At 41.2% G+C, this 22,894-nt stretch overlaps 1 protein-coding gene across 2 annotated transcripts in view; it reads right to left on the reverse strand.

The window, feature by feature from the left end:
• Window positions 1-22,894, reverse strand: part of SYN1 (synapsin I) — a 49,554-nt gene that overhangs the window by 17,410 nt on the left and 9,250 nt on the right. For both annotated transcript variants that reach the window (XM_025468896.3, XM_025468895.3), the window contains exons 2-5: window positions 20,420-20,477; window positions 20,225-20,316; window positions 18,710-18,866; window positions 18,446-18,535 (exon numbers count right to left, since the gene is read on the reverse strand). In XM_025468896.3, the coding sequence (XP_025324681.1) occupies window positions 18,446-18,535; window positions 18,710-18,866; window positions 20,225-20,316; window positions 20,420-20,477 (397 nt within the window). The remainder of the gene's footprint in view (window positions 1-18,445; window positions 18,536-18,709; window positions 18,867-20,224; window positions 20,317-20,419; window positions 20,478-22,894) is intronic.

Genomic DNA, 22,894 nt, shown 5'->3' on the forward strand with positions numbered 1-22,894 from the left:
CTTTTTTTTTTTAAATATTTTAAGTAATCTCTACACTCAACCTGGGGTTTGAACTTAAAACCCTGAGATCAAAAGTCACATGTTTAACTTACTGAGCCAGCCAGGCACCATCCCCCATTGACAATCTTTATTGACAAATCACCCCATTCCTGTACTGACATATCTCTTCATTCGGACATGCCCATCAAAATGCTCCCATCGATAAATCCACTTGTCAAATCTTCCCATTCAGAAATACCCACCATTGATATCTATGTCATTGATAAGCCTGTTTGAAAATCCTTCCATTTGTTGAACCCCACCCCTCCATATAGCCCCTATTGATCCATTCCCATTGACATGTCCCCATCCTTAGATATCTCCAGTTGGAAAATTTCCTTGCTGGAACAGCTCCCAATGTACTACCATATTACCATATTACCATTACAATATATGTTGAAACATCTCTCCCCACCCCCCTAATAATGGATGAAGAGGTAGATTTCTTTTTTCTTTGGATTTTTTAAAAGTAATCTCTACACCTAATCTGGGGCTTGAACTCACAACCCTGTGATTAACAGCTGCACACTCCGCTCACTGAGCCAGACAGGTACCCCAGATGAAGAGGTAGATTTCTAGAATAAGATCAGCCTTTCTTTTTCTCAGGAGTGACTGACACCTATGTCTCACTATCCAGCCCTGGACACCTTCCATACAGTAGTAGTGAAATCTGAGGACCAACTCCTATCACACTGTCGAGCTCCCACTGAAGGAAACAAGTAGGGCACAAGTTGTTTTTCAGTGTGGGAGTGAAGGTGGAGCTTTTTTTTAAAAAAAAACAAGCTGGATTGAAAGTCTGTGTAAGAAGCCATAAGAACCTCAGATAAACTCCCCAACTCCTAATCTGCACTCCAGGAGAAGGCTGGAGGTATGTTCTCTCAAAAGAATAAAATAAGAGGGTTCACGTGGGGAGGAATGCCCGGGCTGCACCTCCCTCCTGTTGACTATTTATCCACCACTGAGCTTGGGCCTCTTGCTAGACCTTTGTGGAGATCCACCCAGCTCTCATGGATGGAGGTGGGGCCATTGGCCAGAGGTGCAGATTCAGTGTCCTTTCCCTCCCACAATGCCCCCCCCACCCCGGCCCCAGGGCCTTGGAAAGCAGTGGTTTTAGAAGGATGCTCCCTGAATCCTCTCCTGATTAGGGGTGAGCTGGACCAGAGAAAGGCCATTTTCAATTCTTCCTCCAACCCATTTCTCTCAGGCTCCTGCCATGAATCCCACCTTCCTGCTGGTCCCTCCTTAGCTCCTGGCTCTGTCCGTGGTCACCCTTGGGCAAGCCTTCAGATGCTACCATCCACACACCCATGCTATTTACTGTAACTCAGATAAGTCTGGGTAGACCTTGGAGAGGCCTCCAACACAGGGGCTTGCAGTGAGGTTCCAGAAGGGTAGATAAAACCCCCTGGGGTAGTAGAACCTGGAAGGGAGGTGCTCTGCAAACTTGTTTCAGGAGTCTTGGGGATAGGGGAAATCTTGCCTCAACCCAATAGGGTTCCCTGACACATTTCTCCCATCCCTAGTGCTCGTGGCTTCATTCCTGGGGCTCATCCTCCTCAATGAGACTGTGAGGCATCATGAGTTCAAATCATCCAGGTACTTAGCCCACATCTTCCTCACACCTGTCTCCCCACCAACATACAAGCCCCTGACCCTGCTCTGGCTGAGAAAATGGGGTGGGTCTCTGAGACACAAAAGCTACTGATGTGATACTAGGACCTCAGCCCCTCACCCCATAAATGCTCCTCAGCCTATGTGTACCTCTCTCCCTTTCCTTGCTTCACAGACAGTCAAGGTTCCTAAAAGGTATCGTAAGCCTCTGGGTCATAGCAGTACCCAAATATAAAGAGCAATGTGGTTATAGCTATCTCCATGCCCCCCAAGAACAGCTGTAGGGACATCCATGAGGAGTCTCTACCCTGCATGGACATCCTCAGTCTTCTCCCCATCTCAGCCCTGAAACAAAACATCCCCTCCCCAGGGTATTTTCCACCAGGGCTGCCCTCTCAGGACACTGTGCTCCAAGTCACAGCAAATTCTGTCCCCAAACCAACCAGAGTGGCCTGATCCGCTTGCGGATCACAGTCCCAGCCAAGGGACATCTGGTCACACTATACTGACCTCCAGGAGTCAGACATGGCATCTGTCCCTCTAGGCTCTTTGAGGGATGGGAACTTGCACTTCAGGGAAATGAGTGGTGTATCCTTGAAAGGGGCTGGGAGAGGAGCTTCTCAGGGAGGTTTCCTGAATATCTACAGGAAAGGGTGCCACTGAGCCTGGAGTGTGCCTCTAAGGTATGCCTGTGGCCACAGCACCACTCTTCCTTGTTCTTTTTTTTTAAGATTTTATTTATTTATTCATAAGAGATACAGAGACAGGCAGAGGGAGAAGCAGGCTCCCTGCAGGGAGCCCGATGCGGGACTCGATCCCAGGACCCTGGGATCATGACCTGAGCCAAAGGCAGATGCTCGACCACTGAGCCACCCAGGTGCCCTTCTCCCTTGTTCTTTCTGCTCCCTGCTCCCTCCCTCATCCCCTGCTCCTTTGCCCTGCTCCTTTTTGCCCTGCTCCCCATTCTCTGCGCCCTGCTCCTTCTCTATGTTGCCTATCCCTCTCCCTGCTCTCTTCTTTCCACCCTGCTCCCTGCTCCTCCCTGTTTCCTCACCCTGAGCTATTCCCTTTCCCTGGCCCCTGGCCCCTCTGCCCAACATCAGTGCCTGCCACCCTTCTCTCCCAGGAGCATAAGCTACGAGAAGTGTGAGGAGTGGTACTCTGCCCCACCAATTCTATATATGCCTTCCTGCCAGCCCTGCAAAGCCACACACCTAAGTCCCAACCTTGCACAGTGTCCGTGGAGGGACACCTGCTTATCTGAGCATGGGCAAGAACACAAAGCCATGAGGGGCGCCTGGGTGGCTCAGTCAGGTAAGCGTCTGCCTTCGGGTTCGTGGTCCCAGGTTCCTGGGATTGAGCCCTGTGTCGGGCTCCCTGCTCAGCAGGGAGTCTGCTTCTCTCTCTCCCTCTGCCCCTCCCTCCTGCTCATGCTCTCTCTCTCTCTCTTTCTCAAAAAGAACATGGAGCCGTGAACTGGGCTGCCTTCCCTGGTGACCCAATATCTTCTATTGAATCCTTGTGCACTAGAGCCTCCTGCCTTAGACCTGGACTTCTACTCAGCCACACGGAGTCAGAGAATCCCTTTGACTCCCTTTGAGTCCTTTCTCAAACTCAAGTTTCATGAAGCCCACCAACTTCCCACAACTGTCCCCTGAAGCCTCCCAAAGACCATCAACTTCTAACTGTGCTGAGGATCTACCTGGTCGTGTTGTGCTTCTTGATCTGGATGCAAGCAAGAGGAATGTGTTCACTTGGTGAAAATTTAAGGAGCTGTACACTTGTGCTATGTCCTCTTTCCTGCACTTACATCCCAATGACATTGGCCCCTTCAAACGAAAACTCCCCATCCTATTGACACATCTCCCGTGATCCTTCCTTCACTTCCTCACTTATTCCTGCCCTCTCTTTTTCCCACAATCTCCCCATCCCTGACTCTGTTGATTCACACTCCCAAGTACCTTCTCTTTCCCCACTGCACAGGGACTGTGAATCCTAGGCCCAGAGAAGGGACCGGATCCTGAGAGGCCTTGGGGTCAGACTCCACCTGTTCCATCGTGAACTCTCTATAAATATTTGCTGAGCCATAAATCACCTAGAGTGTAGGTAGCAAGGGAGGGGAAGTCCCTACCTCTAGGTCTGCATGATCAGGTTGATGTAAGTAGATCCCCACGCTATAGGGAAGTTGGGGTGAAAAGAAGTCAGATCCTCCTGTGTGCCCCATCCCTGACTGATGACTATTCAGACATACTGAACTGAGCAGCCCTGAGGATTCCTGGTGGCCTGCACCCTGGATGGGGAGAGATGTAGTAGAGCCAGTCTCCATACGTGCCACCCACCATATGATGGAGGTTGGGCACCTTCCCACCAGAGCTTCAAAGAACAGGGTGGGGGAAGACTGCTTCCACAAATCCAGGCCTAGCTTATGCCCCTCCAGGCTGCACAGTGGGGTAGGGAATAAAAGAGGACATGTGAGTGGCAAGCTGGCCTGAGGAAAGTCTAATGTCTCTGCCATCCAGCTGCCATCATCACCCATCATTAGCTCTGTCTTCTTCCTGGCCTCTTAAGTCCTGTTCTTTCTGTCCCTGACAAAAATAGCCTCTATACAGCTACAGTACAGCCAGGAGTTGTGATATTTGCCCTACTAGAGATCAGTAACTAATGAGAAAATATAGTTATTAACATAGTACTGCATCAGTACAGGTATAAAGAAAGTGATAAATGGACTGGCACAGAGTCCAGAACTTGCCCCCATAAATACATGAGATTTTAGTATATGACAGAGGTGGCATAACAGATCAGTGGGAAAAAAAGGAAACACATGAAACTGGATCTCAACCTACTCCATATTGTATATGAAAATCAATTCCAGGGGTGCCTGGGTGGTTCAGTGGTTGAGTGTCTGTCTTCAGCTCAGGGCGTGATCCTGGAGTCCTGTCCCACATCAAGCTCCCTGCATGAAGCCTGCTTCTCCCTCTGCCTTTGCCTCTGTCTCTGCCTCTCTCTCTGTGTCTCTCATAGATAGATGATAGATAGATAGATAGATAGATAGATAGATAGATAGATAGAATCTTTAAAAAGAAAGAAAAACAATTCCAAAGAACACATGTAATAAAGACATTTGTAGGAGCACCACTTGTTTTGCCACGTTTAGTGTTAACTTAAGTGGATGGATGTGACAGCTGTTCTATAGGGCACGTAGAGAAGTGTTAAAGCACTCATGTAATAAAGATGTTTGTTAGAGTGCTAAAACAAGAGAAAAAATCCACTTCAGATAAAGAATTTAAATGTCAAAAACAAAGCTTGGCACTTTTATCATGCACTAAATTTCCATATGCACATGAATCTATATCTGGACTTTTAATTTTTCTTTAGTCTGTCAGACTGTTTATTCATGTGTCAGCATCATACTGTTTAAATGAGGAAACCAGGGATCCCTGGGTGGCGCAGTGGTTTGGTGCCTGCCTTTGGCCCAGGGCGCGATCCTGGAGACCCGGGATCGAGTCCCGTGTCAGGCTTCCTGCATGGAGCCAGCTTCTCCCTCTGCCTGTGTCTCTGCCTCTCTCTCTCTCTCTCTCTCTCTGTGACTATCATAAATAAAAAAAAAAAAATTAGGAAACCAGGGCTCCTGGGTGGCTCAGTCGGTTAAGTGTCTTCATTTGTCTCAGGTCACGGTCTCAGGGTCCTGGAATAGAGCCCCATGGCAGGCTCCCTGCTCAGTGGGGAGTCTGCTTCTCCCTCTGCCTCTGCTCCTCTCCCCAGCTGGTGTTCTCTCTCTTTCACTTGTTCTCTCTCTCAAGTAAATAAATAAAATCTTTTAAAATAAATACATACCTACATACATACATCATACATAAAATTAGAAAACCTTCATAAAATGTTTGCTTGCAGAAGCATTAGACTCCCTATAGGTTGTTAGGGCTAACTGCCCACCCCTCTATCAGAGCTGGTGTTTTTTGTAATGGATATTCTTGCATGTTTGCATTTCCATGTGAAGCTTACTATTAACCTCTATCAGTTGCAGATAAAAGCTTATAGGTATATTTTTGGGGATCACATTGCATTTATAAATTAAGACTTGAGAAGAGAAATTGACATCTTGTTGACTTTATCATGACATATCCTTTTTCGTTATCACAAATGGGGTTTTCTCTTTTATTACACATTATATCTGGTTCTTTGTATATATGAAAACTAATTTCTATATGTTGATTATCTATTCTGCTATATTACTGAATTCTTTATTATTTGAATTAGCTTTATTATTGGTTCTATTGGGAATTTCCAGGTATACTATTGATATTATCTTAAATAGAGATATTTTTGTGTCTTTTTTCCTCATTCTTACATCTATAATTATTTTCCCTAGTCTAACTGCATTGGTCTAATACCTCCAAGTACAGAGTTGAAAAGGAGTGGAGAAAAGCAGTGGAGAAACAAGGGCATTGCCTTGTTTCTGATCTTATTGAAAATGCCTTCTATGTTGTTCCATTAAACAGATGATAACTTTAGGATCAAGGTATACAAATTTCATCATGTTAAGAAGTTATTAGTTGATTTCTATTTTTGAATAGTTGTATCAGAATTCTGCCAAAGTCTTTTTTTTTATTTATTCGGCGGGGGGGCAGAGACACAGGCGGAGGGAGAAGCAGGCTCCATGCAGGGAGCCCGATGTGGGACTCGATCCCGGGTCTCCAGGATCAGGCCCTGGGCTGAAGGCGGCGCTAAACCACTGCGCCACCGGGGCTGCCCTCTGCCAAAGTCTTTAAAAATATCTATGGAGGGGATCCCTGGGTGGCGCAGCGGTTTGGCGCCTGCCTTTGGCCCAGGGCGCGACCCTGGAGACCCGGGATTGAATCCCACGTCGGGCTCCCGGTGCATGGAGCCTGCTTCTCCCTCTGCCTGTGTCTCTGCCTCTCTCTCTCTCTCTCTGTGACTATCATAAATAAAAAAAAATAAAAATAAAATAAAAAAATAAAAAAAATAAAAATATCTATGGAAATGATCATATGATTTTCTCCTTAGATTTATTAATATGTTGTATTATATTAACATATTACCTATAAAGAACCATCCTTGCATTCCCAGAAGGAAACTCACTTACTTGGTCATGCTACATAATTTTCTTAATATAGTTTTGAATTCATTTGATTTTTTTTGTATATTTTTTATTGGAGTTCGATTTGCCAACATATAGTATAACACCCAGTGCTCATCCCATCAAGTGCCCCCTTGGTGCCCATCACCCAGTCACCCCATTCCCCCCCACCCACCTCCCCTTCCACTACCCCTTGTTAGTTTCCCAGAGTTAGGAGTCTCTCATGTTCCGTCACCCTCTCTGATATTTCCAAAATTTCATTTAGGATTATTGCATTGCTATTCATGAGTGAAAATAATCCATGCTTTTTTGAGTGCAAGCAATGTTATAATTGCTTTAGAAAAAACAATGTGGAAGTTTCTTTTCATTTTCTGTTCTCTGGAAAATTTATTTGGCAATGGGAATAACTGCTCTGTAAATTTGGAAAATTCTCCTCTGAAACCATCTGGGCCTGATGCTTTTTTTATGAGTACTTCCTTACTCACTTTATCTTTTGTTCTATGGAAACTGGTCTGTTAAGCTCTAATGAGGTCAATTTTGGGAAACAGTGTTGCTCTAGGAAATTATGTATTTCATCTAGGTTTTAAATTTTATCCATGTATGCCTCTCTATATTTTGACTTTTGGAATCATGCTAATATCTTGTATGAAAAAATATATAATTAAGTCATAGAAAGGGAAAAGACTAAAGTTTAATACAAAGGGAAACAAATATTTGAAGTAAAATGAATAATGTAATCATGCTGAATGAAAAATAAAATGAACTAAACAAAGAAACTTTTGAATACAGTACTTTGACTGTATATCCTCATCTAAAGACCTAAAAAGGGCCAACAGATATCAAGGTCTACCTTATTAAGTTTGTTTTTCATAGTGGTGTGGATGTTGAAATTCTAAAAATACATTCTGTGTATTGGGGGATTGAGCAAATGAGTAAACACACTGATGATATTGGAGGCTAGGGTTCTCACTGTTATAGAAGAAAAATATAAGTATAGAAAGGGGGAAAGCTAGAAGAAGCCTTATGATGTGTTGGATTAGAATTAGAGGTTTCAATATGAATACATGAAACTCCATATATATATAAATTTCTTAGCTCTATATAATGAGAGGGCCTAGAAGCAAAGATATTCCAGTATCAGTGAGTACATCTAGTTCCCACACCCTGGCTCTGAAACACTATTATCTTAGGGCTGGTGCTGGTGAAGAAAAAAATATGTCTGGAAGTGATGCCAGTGGAAATGCCAGAGAAATGGCCTATAAAAACTTCTCTTCCATAAAAGCAATGAGAATACTGGCAAACCCTCAAAATTTATTTTTTCAGTACTCTAGAAATTGACCAAAGGTTTATAACAATTCAGGAAGCATGTATTCAAGAAAAATGGCTGAATCTCAATAAGAACAGTATGCTTTGTGGCATTTGAATTTTCCCTGTTTCCATCCCCTTCTCCCTACCTCCACAACAGCCTTGAAAATCAACATTCCTAGAGAACTATCTTTATTTGACCTGCTTGGCACTTTCCTAGAAAACTCCATTCACAAGGCTTGTCTATTTGATTTGACTCAGAGTTCACCTAGTGTGAACAGCTTTCCCTGGGGGTTCTTTTCAAAAACAATCAGTAGCAATTGTTTAACATAGGAAGCACTTGAGGCAGTGATTATAGTTAGGACAAACATTACAAGCTAACCGAAAAACCTAACAGGAAAAGTTGGGTAAGGAGATCTCCATAGGAGGCTTTGAAAAGCACTGACATATTACCAGGAATCTAGAAAACCACAAATATGCATAAGGCTGTGTGTATGCTCAGGATCTTTTGCTGACCTTGAGGCTCTGCAAAACCAGGAAGTAAAGTTTTAGGTAGCCTGCTAGGGTATTGAAGGCATGCCCCAACGTGTGCACAGGGCCCATCAGCAAAAGCTTGGAGACTTAATGGTTCTAGGTATTTAAAGAAATATCTGCCATTCATTACCTGACCACTAAGCTAATGAAGCAGAGGCTTCAGTGGCCATATAGGACAAAGAATACAACCTTTATGGAATTAGTTTAGGAATGTCACTTGAAAAAGAGCAAGAAAAATAAATCCTGGAATGGGGAACAGAATCTGATTTCCAGATTCTGCCATATAATATTATTTGCAATATTAAGTTTCCAACAGAAATGTATGAGACATGCAAAGAAACAATAAGGTATGACCCAAACAGAGAAAAATGAAGTAGCCAATAGACATTGTTCCTGAGGAAGCCCAGATATTGGACTTAGTAGACTATAAATAAGCTATTGAAAAAATATTTTTTAAAGATTTTATTTATTCATGAGAAACACAGAGACAGAGAGGCAGAGACACAGGCAGAGGGAGAAGCAGGCTCCCCACAAGGAGCCCGATGAGGGACTTGATTCCGGATCCCAGGATCATGCCCTGAGCTGAAGGCAGACGCTCAACCATTAAGCCACCCAGACGTCCTGAAAATATTTTCAAAGAACTAAAAGAAATCATGTCTAAAGAACTAATTGAAAGTATGAGAATGATATTCTAACAAATAGAGACTATCAATAAAGAGACAGAAATGATAAAATAGTAGTCCAGAACTGAAAAACACAACTGAAATAAAAAATTCACTAGAGGGGCTCAACCTTAGATTTGAACTGCCAGAGGAAAGAATCAATGAATTTAAAGGTAGGTCAACCAAGATAATCCATTGTGAGGAACCGAAAGAAAAAAAAATAAAATAAATAGAGTTTCAGAGGCCTGTGAAACACTGTCAAACATATCAACACACACATAATGGGAATCTCAAAAGGAGAGAGTAGAGAGAAAGATGCAATAAAAAATACTGAAAGGAATAATGGCTTAAAATCTCCTAAATTTGATGGAAAATATTAATCTATACATCTAGGAAACTCACTGAACTTAAAATAGGATAAACCCATAGAGATCTACATCTAGACACATCATAAACAAACATATGAAAGCCAAAGACAAAGAGAGAAACTTGAGAAAAGTAAAAGTAAAGGGACTCATCACATACAAAGGATCCTCAGTAAGATTAATGCTGATTTTTCATCAGAAACCTTGGAGGCTAGAAGGCAGTGGGACAACATATTCAAAGCACTGAAAGAAAAAGACCATCATGTAATAATTCTATATCCAGGGTACCTGAGTGCTGCAGTCAGTTAAACATCCAACTCTTAGTTTTGGCTCAGATCATGATCTCAGGGTTGTGAGATCAAGCCATGTGTCAGGCTCTACACTTAGCAAGGAGTCTGCTTGAGATTATCTCTCTCTCCCTCCCCCTGTGCCCCTCTCCACTGTGCTCATACACTCTCTCTGTCTCTGTGTCTCTCTAAAATAAATAAATAGGGGCATTTGGATGGCTCAGGTGGTTAAGTGCCTGCCTTTGGCTGAGGTCATGATCCTGGAGTCCTGGGATTGAGCACCACATCAGGCTCCCTGCTCAGCAGGGAGTCTGCTTCTCCTTCTGCTTCTCACCTCACTCAGGTGCTTGCTGTGTCTCTCTCAAATAAATAAATAACATCTTAATTTTTAAAAAATGTCCTTCTTTATCTCTAGTAACAATTTCTGTTTTAAAGTCTGTTTTATCTGATGTTATTATAGCCAACTCTCTTTCGGATACTGTATGCATGGCTAATCTTTTTCCATCCATTACTTTCAACTTATTTGCCTTTGAATCTAAAGTGTGTCTCTTATAGACAGCATATAATTAATCAATTCTGTCTATATCTGCCTTTTATTTATTTATTTTTAAGATTTTATTTATTTATTCATGAGAGACACAAAGAGAGAGACAGACAGACAGAGACATATGCAGAGACAGAAGCAGGCTCCATGCCGGGAGCCTGATGTGGGACTCGATCCTGGGACTCTAGGATCACGCCCTGGGCTGAAGGCAGGCGCTCAACCGCTGAGCCACCCAGGGGTCCCTATATCTGCCTTTTATGCTTAATATTTAATTTAGTAATTCAACATTTTCTAAAGATTTATTTATTTAAAGATTTTATTTATTTATTTGAGAGAGAGAGAGAGCACAAGTGGAAGGAAGGGCAGAGGGAGAGGGAGAAGCAGACTCCCTACTGAGCAGGGAGCCCAATTGACATGGGGCATTTTAAATGGATAAAAAGGTTAATTTATCAAGAAGATATAATAATGATAAACACATATGTACCTGAAGAACAGAGCCCCAAAATAAATGAAACAAAAAGATAGAACTGAAGGGAGAAATAAAGAATTCTATGATAATAGCTGGAGACTTCAATACCTCACTTTCAAGGATAGAGAAAAAAACTAGACAGAGGATCAACAAAGAAAGAGAAGACTTGAATATCACTATAAACCAACTAAACTTAACAGACATCTATAGAACAGTCTACTCTATGACAGCAGAATATACATTCTCCTCAAGGGCACAAAGCCAGAAAACAAGTCCCAAAAAATGTAAAAGTACTTAAATCATACAAAATATTTGTATTTTGGTTCTCTGACCACACCTGAATGAAATTAGAAACTATTAACAGGGGCAGCCTGGGTTCCTCAGTGGTTTAACACTGCCTTCAGCCCAGGGTGTGATCCTGGAGACCCGGGATCAAGTCCCATGTCAGGCTCCCAGCATGGAGCCTGCTTCTCCTTCTGCCTGTGTCTCTGCCTCTCTCTCTCTCTCTGTGCCTCTCATGAATAAATACATAAAATCTTAAAAAAAGAGAAACTATCAACAGAAAAAAATTAGGTAATTTTGCAAATATGTGGAAAGCAAACAACGTGTTTCTAAACAACCAATGGGTCAAAGAAGAGATTGCTAGGTAAATTAGAAGATACTTTGAGATGAATGAGAAAAAAAACCCAACATATCTTTAAAAAAATTAAAGTGATGCTTATAGGAAATTTCATAGTTGTAAAAGTGTATATTTATTTATTTTTAAAGATTTTATTTATTTATTCTTGAGAGACACAGAGAGAGAGAGAGAGAGGCAGAGACACAGGCAGAGAGAGAAGCAGACTCCTCATGGGGAGCCCAATGTGGGATTCGACCCCAGGATCCCAGGATCATGATCTGAGCTGAAGGCAGATGTTCAACCACTGAACCACCCAGGTGCCCCTAAATGTGTATATTTAAAAAGAAGAGAGATATAAAATCAATAACCTATTCTTCCATTTTTCAGAAATTAGAAAAAGAAGAGCAAATTAATCCCAGAGCATGCAGAAGGAAAGAAGTAATAAAGATTAATATCTACTCTTGTCAAGCTATTCCAAAAAATAGAAGAGGAAGGAAAGCTTTCAAATTCATTCTATGAGGCCAGCATTACCCTGATACCAAAACCAGATAAAGACACTACAAAAAAGAAAACTACAGGTCAGTATCTCTGATGAACATAGATACATACATTCTTAACAAAATATTAGCAAACTGCATCTAACTATACATTTAAAAAATCATTTACCACAATCAAGTGGGATTTATTCCAGGGATGCAAGGTCGTTCAGCATTCACAAATCAATCAGTGTGATAAAAATCATATAATCATCTCAATAAATGCAGGAAAAGTATCTGACAGAGTACAATACCCATTCATGATAAAAATTCCTGGAAAAGTAGGTTTAGAGGGAACATACCTCAACATAATAAAGGCCATATGTGAAAAAACCCTAGCTAACCTACTCAATGGGGAAAAACTGAGAGCTTTTCCTCTAAGATCAGGAACAAGACAGGGATGTCTATTCTCACCATTTTTATTCAACATAGTATGGGAAGTTCTAGCCACAGTAATCAGACAAGAAAAAGAAATAAAAGGCATCCAAATTAGTAAGGAAGAAGTAAAACTTTCACTATTTGCAGATGAAATGATACTATATATAAAAAGCCCCAAAGACTCCACCAAAAAACTACTAGAACTGATAGCTAAATTCAGTAAAGTCAGAGGATACAAAATTAACATACAGAAATCTGCTGCATTTCTATATGCTAGCAATGAAGTAGCAGAAAGAGAAATTAAGAAACTAAGCGAAATTAACAATCATACTATAATTGCACCAAAAATAATAAAATACTTAGGAATAAACTTAACCAAGGAAGTGGAAGATCTGTACTCTGAAAACTAAAACATTGATGAAAAAAACTGAAAATGACGCAAACCAATGGAAAGATATTCCAGCTCATGGATTGGGAGAAGCAATATTGTTGGAATGTCCATACAACACAAAGCAATCTACAGATTTAATGTAATCCGTATCAAAATACCAACAGCATTTTTCACAGAACTAGAACAGATAATCTCAAATTTGTATAGAACCACAAAAGACCCTAAATTGCCAAATCAGTTTTGAAAAAGAAGAACAAAACTGATATCCCAGATTTGAAGACATACTGCAAACCTGTAGTAATCAAAATAGTATGGTACCAGAACAAAAACAGACACACAGATTAATGGAAAATAATAGAGTCCAGAAACAAATCTACACATATATGGTCAATTAACCTGTGAGAAATGAGGCGAAAATATACAATGGGAAAAGACAATCTCTTCAACAAATGGTGCTGACAAAACTGGACAGCTACATGCAAAAGAATGAAACTGGATCACTTTCTTACATCATGCACAAAAATAAACTGAAAATGTATTAAAGACCTAAATGTGAGATCTGAAACCATAAAATTTCGAGAAGCAAACACTGGCAATAATTTCTTTGACATCAGCCATAGAAACACATCTCCTCAGGCAATGGAAACAAAAGCAAAATTAAACTATTGGGACCATACCAAAATAAAAAGCTTTTGTACATCAAAAGAAATCATCAAGTAAACAAAAAGGAAACCTACTGAATGGGAGAAGATAATTTCAAGTGAATAGGGGTAAATCTCATAAGGGGTTTATATCCAAAATATATAAAGAACTTATACAACTCAACACTAAAAAGCCCACAAATAATCCAATTAAAAACGGGCAGAGGACTTGAATAGACATTTCCCCAAAGAAAACATAGAGATGGCCAACAGGCACATGAAAAGATGCTTAACATCACTAACCATCAGGGAAATGCAAATTAAAACCAGAATGAGATATCACTTTACACCTGTCAGAATGGCTAAAATAAAAAAACAAGAAATAATAAGTGTTGGCAAGGATGTGGAGAAAAAAGGAACCCTCATGCACTGTTGGTGGGCATGCAAATTGGTGCAGTCACTATGGAAAATAGTATGGAGGTTCTTCAAAAAAAATAGAATTATCATGTGGTCCAGTAATTCCACTACAGGGTATTTTCCCAAAGAAAATGAAAACGCTAATTAAAAAAGATATATGTACCCCTATGTTTACTGCAGCATTGTTTACAATAGCCAAAATATGAAAGCAACCTAAGTGTCTATAGATAGGTGAATGGATAAAGAAGACGTGGTATGTATTCACAATAGAATATTACTCAGCTATAGAAAAGAATGAAATCTTGCCATTTGCAACAACATGGACAGAGCTAGAGGGGATAATACTAAATGAAATAAGTCAGAGAAAGACATCATATGATTTCTTTCATATGTGGGATTTAAGAAACAAAATAGATGAATATAGGGGAAGGGAGGGAAAAATAAAATAAGATGAAATCAGAGAGAGAGACAAACCATAAGAGACTCTTAACTCTAGGAAACAAACTGAGGGGTGCTGGAGGGGTGCGTAGGGGCATGGGGTAACTGGGTGATGAGCATAAAGAGGGCAATTGATATAATGAGCACCGGGTGTTATATGCAAGTGTTGAATCACTAAACTCTACCTCTGAAACTAATAATACACTATATGTTCATTAATGGATTTTAAATTAAAGCAAGAAACAAAGAATAAAAGAAACAAACGAAAAAAACCCTAGACTCTCTTTTTAAAGATTTCATTTATTTATTCATGAGAGACATAGAGAGAGAGAGGTAGAGACATATGCAGAGGGAGAAGTAGGCTCCGTACAGGGAGCCCAATGTAGGACTTGATCCTGGGACTCAAGGATCACACTCTGAGCTGAAAGGCTGTTGCTCAACCACTGAGCCACCCAGGCATCTCAAAACCCTAGACTCTTTTTTTTTAATTTTTAAAGATTTATTTATTTATTTATGATAGACATAGAGAGAGAGAGGCAGAGACACAGGAGGAGGGAGAAGCAGGCTCTGTGCAGGGAGCCCAACGTGGGACTCGATCCTGCGACTCCAGGATCGTGCCCTGGGCCAAAGGCAGGCGCTAAACCGCTGAGCCACCCAGGGATCCCCAAAACCCTGGACTCTTAAAACACAGAGAACAAACTAGTGGTTGCCAGAGAGGAGGTGGTTGGGGGGATGGACAAAATAGATAAAAGGAATTAAGAGTACACTTATCTTTGATAAGCACTGAGAGAGGTATAGAATTGTTGAATCATTATTTTGTACATCTGAAACTAACATATAACACTGTATGTTAGTTATACTTCAATAAAAAAATAAGTAATAAAGATTAGAGTGAAAATAAATGAAATGAGAATAGAAAAACAATAGAGAAAAATCAATGATACCAAAAGTTGGTTCTTTGAAAAGATCAACGAAATTGACAAACCTTTAGATTAAGGAAAAACGAGAGAAAACTAATTATTAAAATAAAGAATAAAAGAGGGACATAGCTACTAACCTTACAGAAATGAAAAGAAATTTAAAAGAGTACTATGAACAATTGTATGCTAACAAATAAGAAAACCTAGGTGAAGGGGACAAATTCCTAGAATGACACAAACTACCAAAATTGACTCAAGAAGAACCAGAAGACCTGAATAATCTTATAATAAATGAAGAGATCAGATTAGTAATAATAATAGGGATGCATGGGTGGCTCATGGCCTTCATCTGCCTTCGGCTCAGGGCATGATCCTGGGGTCCTGGAATCAAGTCCTGAATTGGGTTCCCAGCAGGGATCCTGCTTCTCCTCTGCCTGTGTCTCTGCCTCTCTCTCTGTATCTCTCATGAATAAATAAATAAATAAAATATTTTTAAAAAAGATTAGTAATAATAATTTTAAAAAATCCTACAAGAGGGCAGCCCGGGTGGCTCGGCAGTTTAGTGCCACCTTCAGCCCATGGCGTGATCCTGAAGACCCTGCATGGAGCCTGCTTCTCCCTCTGCCTGTGTCTCTGCCTCTCTCTCTCTCTCTCTCTCCTCCCTCTGCCTGTGTCCCTCTGCCTCTCTCTGCCTCTCTCTGTCTCATGAATAAATAAACTAAATCTTTAAAAAAATTAAAAAATAAAAATCCTACAAGAAATGCCCAGGACTAGACATCATGTCTTTACCAGTGCATTCTACAAATATTTAAAAAGAATTAACGCTAATCTTTCACAGCTCCTCCCCAAAATAGAAGAGAAGGGACCACTATCCATCTCATTCTGTGAAGCTACTATCACCCTGATACCAAAACCAGACAATGACATTATAAGAAAACAATAGATCAATATCCTTCATGATTATAGATTCCATAATTCTCAACAAAATCTAAAAAAACAGAATCCTAAAAAGATTATACACCAGACCAAGTGAGAGTTGGTCCAGTTATGCAAATGTGGCTCAATTCTCATGGAACTTAAGTAATGTAATATACCATATTCATAGTATAAAGGAAAAAAAACCCCACATGATCATATCAATAAATAAGGAAAAAACACTTGACAAAGTTCAACATCCTTTCATGATAAAAACACTCAACAAATTTAGAATAGAGGGGAACTCTGTTAACACTTAGGGAGCAGTTAATATATGCCAGATGCACTGTTCTAACCACTTCACATTCATTAAATAATTTAATTCTCACACCAACTCTGAGGCAGGAACTATTATTACCCACATTTTGTAGATGGATAAACTGGGGCACAGATCACTAAGTAACATTTCCTTTTTTTTTTTTTAAAGATTTTTTATTTATTTATTGAGACAGAGAGAGAGAGGCAGAGACACAGGGAGAGGGAGAAGCAGGCTCCATGCAGAGAGCCCGACGTGGGACTCGATCCTGGGTCTCCAGGATCACAGCCCAGGCCAAAGGCGGTGCTAAACCGCTGCGCCACCAGGGCTGCCCACTAAGTATCATTTCCTATGTTAGGAAGCTAATAAGTTGTAGATCTAAGATTCCAATATAGAAACGCTAGCTAGAGTCCATGCTCTCAACCACAACCAGCTATACTGTCTCTCAAAGAATGTGGAATAATAATAATGATGGTAAACAAATTGGGTTTCCTAAGAACTAATGATTTGATGTTCATCTGTAAGTAAACTTAATTCATAATACTGTTAACTTAAATCAGTGACCATAATTTGTAATGCTGGTAATAATTTTTAATATTAATACCAATGTTTATTTGACCAAGATGGTAACTTTGGGTCGACATTGACATTTAACTGTAATTTAATTCACAAAAGTGGTGATGATTATTTATATAAGCAAATAGAATTTATAACATTGTTAAACATTTATAAAATTAGTTGTAAAATTTGATGGCATCAATAATGGTGATTCAATTTCTATTTGCAACTAAAATTTGATTCATAACTATGGAACTCATTAATTTATATTAATAATTATAACTTTAATATTAGCAATCATTCATAATGTAAACTGGAATGTTAACCATATTAATGATGATTTCTATTAGAAACTATAAGATATTTCAAAATATAGGTACTTATAATTTATATTAGTAAACTTAATTTGTAACATTGGCAATAATTTACAATAATATTTTACAATGTACTAATGGTTTAATTTCTTATATGAAAATCTTAATTTGTGGGACGCCTGGGTGGCTCAGTGGTTGAGCGCCTCCCTTCGGCCCAGGGTGTGATCCTGGAGTTGTGGGACTGAGTCCCGCATTGGGCTCCCTGCATGGAGCCTGCTTCTCTCTCTGCCTGTGTCTCTGCCTCTCTCTCTGTCATGAATAAATAAATAAAATCATTTAAAAAAATAAAGAAAATCTTAATTTGTAACACTGTTAATGAATTGTAATTATTAGTTATAATATTTGATGATATTAGTAATGATAATGTAACCTTTATTAAGTATAATATAATTCAAAACAGACTTATAATTTATATTAGAGCATAATTTGTAATACTGATAATAATTTGTAATAGTTATAATCTTCAAAGACACTAGTCATGCTTATTCAATTTCTGTTGGGAACTGCAATTTGATTCATAACAGTAGTACTCATAATTTACATCAATAAGAGTAATTTGTAGTATTAGTGATAAGTTGTAATATTAGTGATTTTATTTTATAATAATAGTAAGTAACAATTCAATGGCTATTGGCAAACAATTTAATTTATAACATCACTACTGATCATCTTTATTGCCAATCCTCACTTGCAACATTGGTAAGAAGGCTGTTTGCTAATATCAGTAACAATGACTTGATTTCTATATGTAACATGATCTGGTTCATTACATTAGATCTGTTCATCTACACAAGAAGTTGATTGTTAATAATGGTGAGAAAAGATATGATAAGAAACAGGATCACTGATTTAAATCACACTTGCAAGCACATAAGTAAATTCATGGTATTAATAAGCCCTGTAACGAAGCAATTTCACCCTTCACATGCACACACTGGCTGCACTCTCTGACAGCATGCCAATGGCAATAATGTCACAGTCTGCATGATGCTGTCCCCCCTTGCCCATCCTCCTTCCCCCAGACTCACCATCTCTTTGTGATTGGGGTAGAAAGTCTGATCGATAAGAGGGAATTCCTCTGTCCCCAGTTTCTTGTGCAGTCGAACCATCTGGGCGAACTATGAGAGCCAGGAGAGATGGGTGAGCAAATCCTTCACCTGGATGGAGTCTCCAAGCTGGGATTCCAAGCTTCAAACTTTCTCAGTTTCCCCAAATCACAGCGATTCTGATCTCCCACGTGCACACATGCATGAGACAGTCCCTCCACCAGTAGCACTCTTCCTGTCACTTACCACCCAGGGCTTGTCACAGAAGTTGTAGACAGAATGCAAAGAGTTGACACTGGGGATGCCAGCATACTGCAGCCCAATGACCAAACTGCGGTAGTCTCCGTTCCGTGCCATGCTGAAAGCGTGCTGGCGGATCAGCACAAAGTCCGGCTTCAGAGACCTGGCATGGCAGGGGGAGAAGTGTCCAGGATACTACTCTCCCCAAAGCTCCCCACCACCCTGAGAACAAAAACCAACTTTCTAAGTCTTCACGGCTCCTAGAAATTGCAAAGTGGCTGCTTACCTCAACACATATGCACCGGCTATGTCCTCCAGTGCCAGCACCCTTTCTACACCTCCCCCATCTGGTGACCCCCTGGAAGCCTTTCCTACCTGTTTCTCGCCTTGCCCAGGTCAGCTAGCAGCTTGACCCCTCAGCTCTGACAGCTCCCTGATCATAATCTCTCAGACTATTAGCTGTCCTCAAAGGCTGCGGCCCAGAATAAATTCCAGCCTCAGGGCCTCTACACTGTGGCCAGGAGAGATGGGTGAGCAAACAGCCTCAGGGCTGTTTCCTGTGCCTGGAACATTCCCCCCCTCCCCCCAACCTGGATATCCACACATAGCTCTCTTTCACCTCCTTCAGTTCTTTTCTCAAGTGTCTCTCACAGACGCAATAGGTACTCCATAAATACCTATTGAATGTAAAATGCTGAGAGCAGCACCTGGCATACAGTAGATGTTCAAGAAACATTTGCTGACTTAATAACTAAGAAGTTTGGCTCGTGGTCTGCTAGGATCCTTGGCTCTGCAGAAGGAAGCTATCGTCCCACATTCTGTATCTAATGTTTTTTTTAATTGACATATAACATTGTGTAAGTTTAAGGCATTAAACAGGTCAATTTGACACACTTAATATATTGTAATAGGATTGCCAATATAGCGTTATTTAGCACTTCTATCACATCACATAATAATCATTTCCTTTTGGTGGTGGGAATAATGAAGGTCTGGTCTCTTAGTAAGTTTGATAATTATGATACAATATTGTTATCTATATTCATTATACTGTGCATTAATGCTCCAGGACTTATTTCTCTACCAGTTACAAGTTTATGCCCTTAAACATCTCTCCTAGTCTACCACTCCTCAGCCTCTGGTAACCACTGCTTTAGTCTCTGGTTTTACGAATTTGGCCTTTTTTCGATTGCATAGACAGGATACAGTACTTGTCTTTCTCTGGCTGATTCATCTTACTTAGCATAGTGTCCTCAAGGTCCATTCACATTGGTGCAAATGGCAGGTTTCCTTCTCTCTCGTGGCTGGATAATATTTCATAGTATATGCATACCGCATCTTCTTTATCCATTCATTCACTAATGGGTTCTTAAGTTGTTTCCATAACTTGGCTACTGTAATACACCTAATTTCTGGCTCACAGAGGGATGGGTATGGGGTGGTGGTGGGGGGACTCACTCTCAGCTCTAAGGGAGTCCTTATGCCTCTTCCATAACACCAAGTTAACCTTTTTATACTTACCGCATGACCTTTACCCCATTCCGAAGAACTTCCATGTCCACAGAGAATCCACCATTGGCATGAGCCACGAGGTTGAGATCCGAGAATTCAGCCTAGGAAGGTGAAAAAATCAGTGATTTATCCACATCCCACAAAGATGACCAACTAGTTTTCAGTCTGGACAGCTGACCCCCAGGTCCATCTACCCCAACTAACCTGTTCTACTTTAATGTCAATTTCTCCATGGATCTTTTTCCCTTTGAAGTATTTTGCCCTGGAGAGGAAAAGCAGAGCACATCCATCAATCTCATGAAGACACACCCCAGGCCAGTCCTTTAACCCTTTTGCCCCTTCAGAGCCATAAAATGCTTCGTGATGGTTGAAACGCTTTGAGAAGCTCCACAGTGCTTTGTGCTTTGCGTACAATGAAGTCTGTTGTAATCCTCATGAAGGTGTGTCAATGTCAAAGGACATTGTGAACTCTAAAAGAAGTCCTTAAACCACAGATGGCAGGCAGGCATTCCCCAGAGTCTGGTCAGCTCATCCCACTGCTACCATAAATGTTTTTGAAAAGCTTTGCAAAATGAGGGAATGCTTCATAAGCTGTAACGTACTTTGAAATTGCATGGAGGTTCGTAAATGGCAAAAAACCCCAAAAACCAAAAACCAAACACCTTAGAGAATACATATATATGAAGTGTGCCCCAATATTTCTCAGTGTCTGTGTCTGCTCATGTGGCCTGAAGCATCTCTCTGCTCTCTGGCCTTTTCCCATGGAGCATCACATTTGCCACATGTAGCTGTGTGCCCCAAGAACACAACTGTGGGTGGGCAGCTATATAAAAGAGGAGGAGCAGATTGAGGGGTGCAGGCTGGCAGTGGTTCTATAGAAGCCAGAGCCATCAATGATGGGGACCAGGGGTGGGGGATGCAGCTGAGGGCAAGGGGAAGCCATAGGAGGGAAGAGGGGTAGGAACAGCAGTAGATGCAGCATGAACTGCCATGTCACTATCCCTGGGCCCAACCCCAGCTGGGCTTGGTTTCCAGTGGTGTCCTTCCCCAGGCCCAGGATTTCTACCTGACAGGCTTCTCTACACACAGAAGCTCATCTCCAGTCAGGTTTCTCATACAAGAGGGGTGAGGAGAGGAACCACTCCCAGGGTTACCTACATGCACAAAGTAAGGGTCTCTGACACATCCGCACAGCACAAAGGGGCCCTAGTGACTTCACTGATGAACCCCAAAGACTCCAAGCACAGTCATTTTCTCCTTTTCCTCTCTCTCCCTCCCTCCCCCTCCTCCTTCCCTACCCCTCCACACACACACACACACACATGCACTCCATTACTGATACTGTCTGCACACAAGTGTTGGAAGAGAATTTCTCTGAGACCTGCACATTTTTCATGTATAAAATAGTGACGAATGTAGACTGTGTCACTGTATTTCAAACTTTTTTGACCACAAGTGTAGTGAATACTGTGGCACTCTGCTCAGATGTCTTCTTCAGGGCTAATGCACCCAGATATCAGCTGTTGACAGCTCATGGCTATGTCCCACTGGGAACTGTCTTGTCATGGGGAACTGCCTTGGACAAGATTATATCTACTTTAGCAGCCCACGTCTTATATCTGGCCCATGAGTGAGTACAAAGGCTGGCCCCTTTGCCTCAGTACAGGCTGACTCAGAAGGACCATACCACTGCCCTAGGATCAGCTGAGGCCTCTGATGCAGCTGCATCATGGACCAGTTTCTCCCTCTGCCTGACCCTGCCCTCCTTACAGGCATTGATCCTAAAGGCACTCCCCAGTAAGCCTCCTGCATACAAATACCTGCCTCAAAATCTATTTCCAGAGAACCCAACCTAAAACAGTGCCAGAGATGTCAAACTACAAAAAAAGACTCTAATGCCATTTTGGAATTGGGTCACTCAGCAGCCAGCAGGCAATGAGGAACCATCGTCTGTGGGGGTGGAGCACAGATAGCCCTTAACATGCTGTAGCAACATAAAGCACTTGGCAGCAGGTCTGGGCTGTGGTGCCAGCAGGATGCCACTTGAACTATATGATCTGGCAGATTCCATGATACTGGACGTGTCAGTAGTGGGAAGAGGCACAGTGTCGAGTGTATTTTCATGAGTGTGAGAATTATAGTGTGGGCCCTTGGCGTTTGGGGGTAGCAGTAACTTTTACTGATGGTGAATTCTAATGAGATACTGATAGAAGGGAATGCACCAGTTGGTGAAATATCCCTGGCACTTGGGAGGTGTGAGGGAAATGGTAAGCAGACCTGGGTGACTATTTGTTAAACACCATTGGTTAGCTGAAGAAAGATCTGACATGTTCAGGGTGAGTAATCACTAATTCAAAGCAAAATGAGAAAGCCAGAGGACCCCCTTGGATACATTTAAGGAAATACCAATCTTCTACAACTGGAGGGCAGACAGAGGGGAGAACTAGGGGCTTAGGGCATAATCATAAGTGTAACAAAACTTTGGAGAACGTTGAATTCTCAGGCCTAGCACATCTCCTATGCCATGGTCAGAGCCCTAATAGGACAAGAGTGAAGCCCTTAGACTTGGGATGGGGATATCTGGGAAGATGTATGTAACACCTCGAACTTGTTGATTCACCTGAACCCACTGGGCCTGCAGAAGTAGTCCACTTCTCCTTGTTAGAGTATAGACCTTCC

Source organism: Canis lupus, chromosome X (assembly GCF_003254725.2).
Source record: "Canis lupus dingo isolate Sandy chromosome X, ASM325472v2, whole genome shotgun sequence".
NCBI lineage: Eukaryota > Metazoa > Chordata > Mammalia > Carnivora > Canidae > Canis > Canis lupus.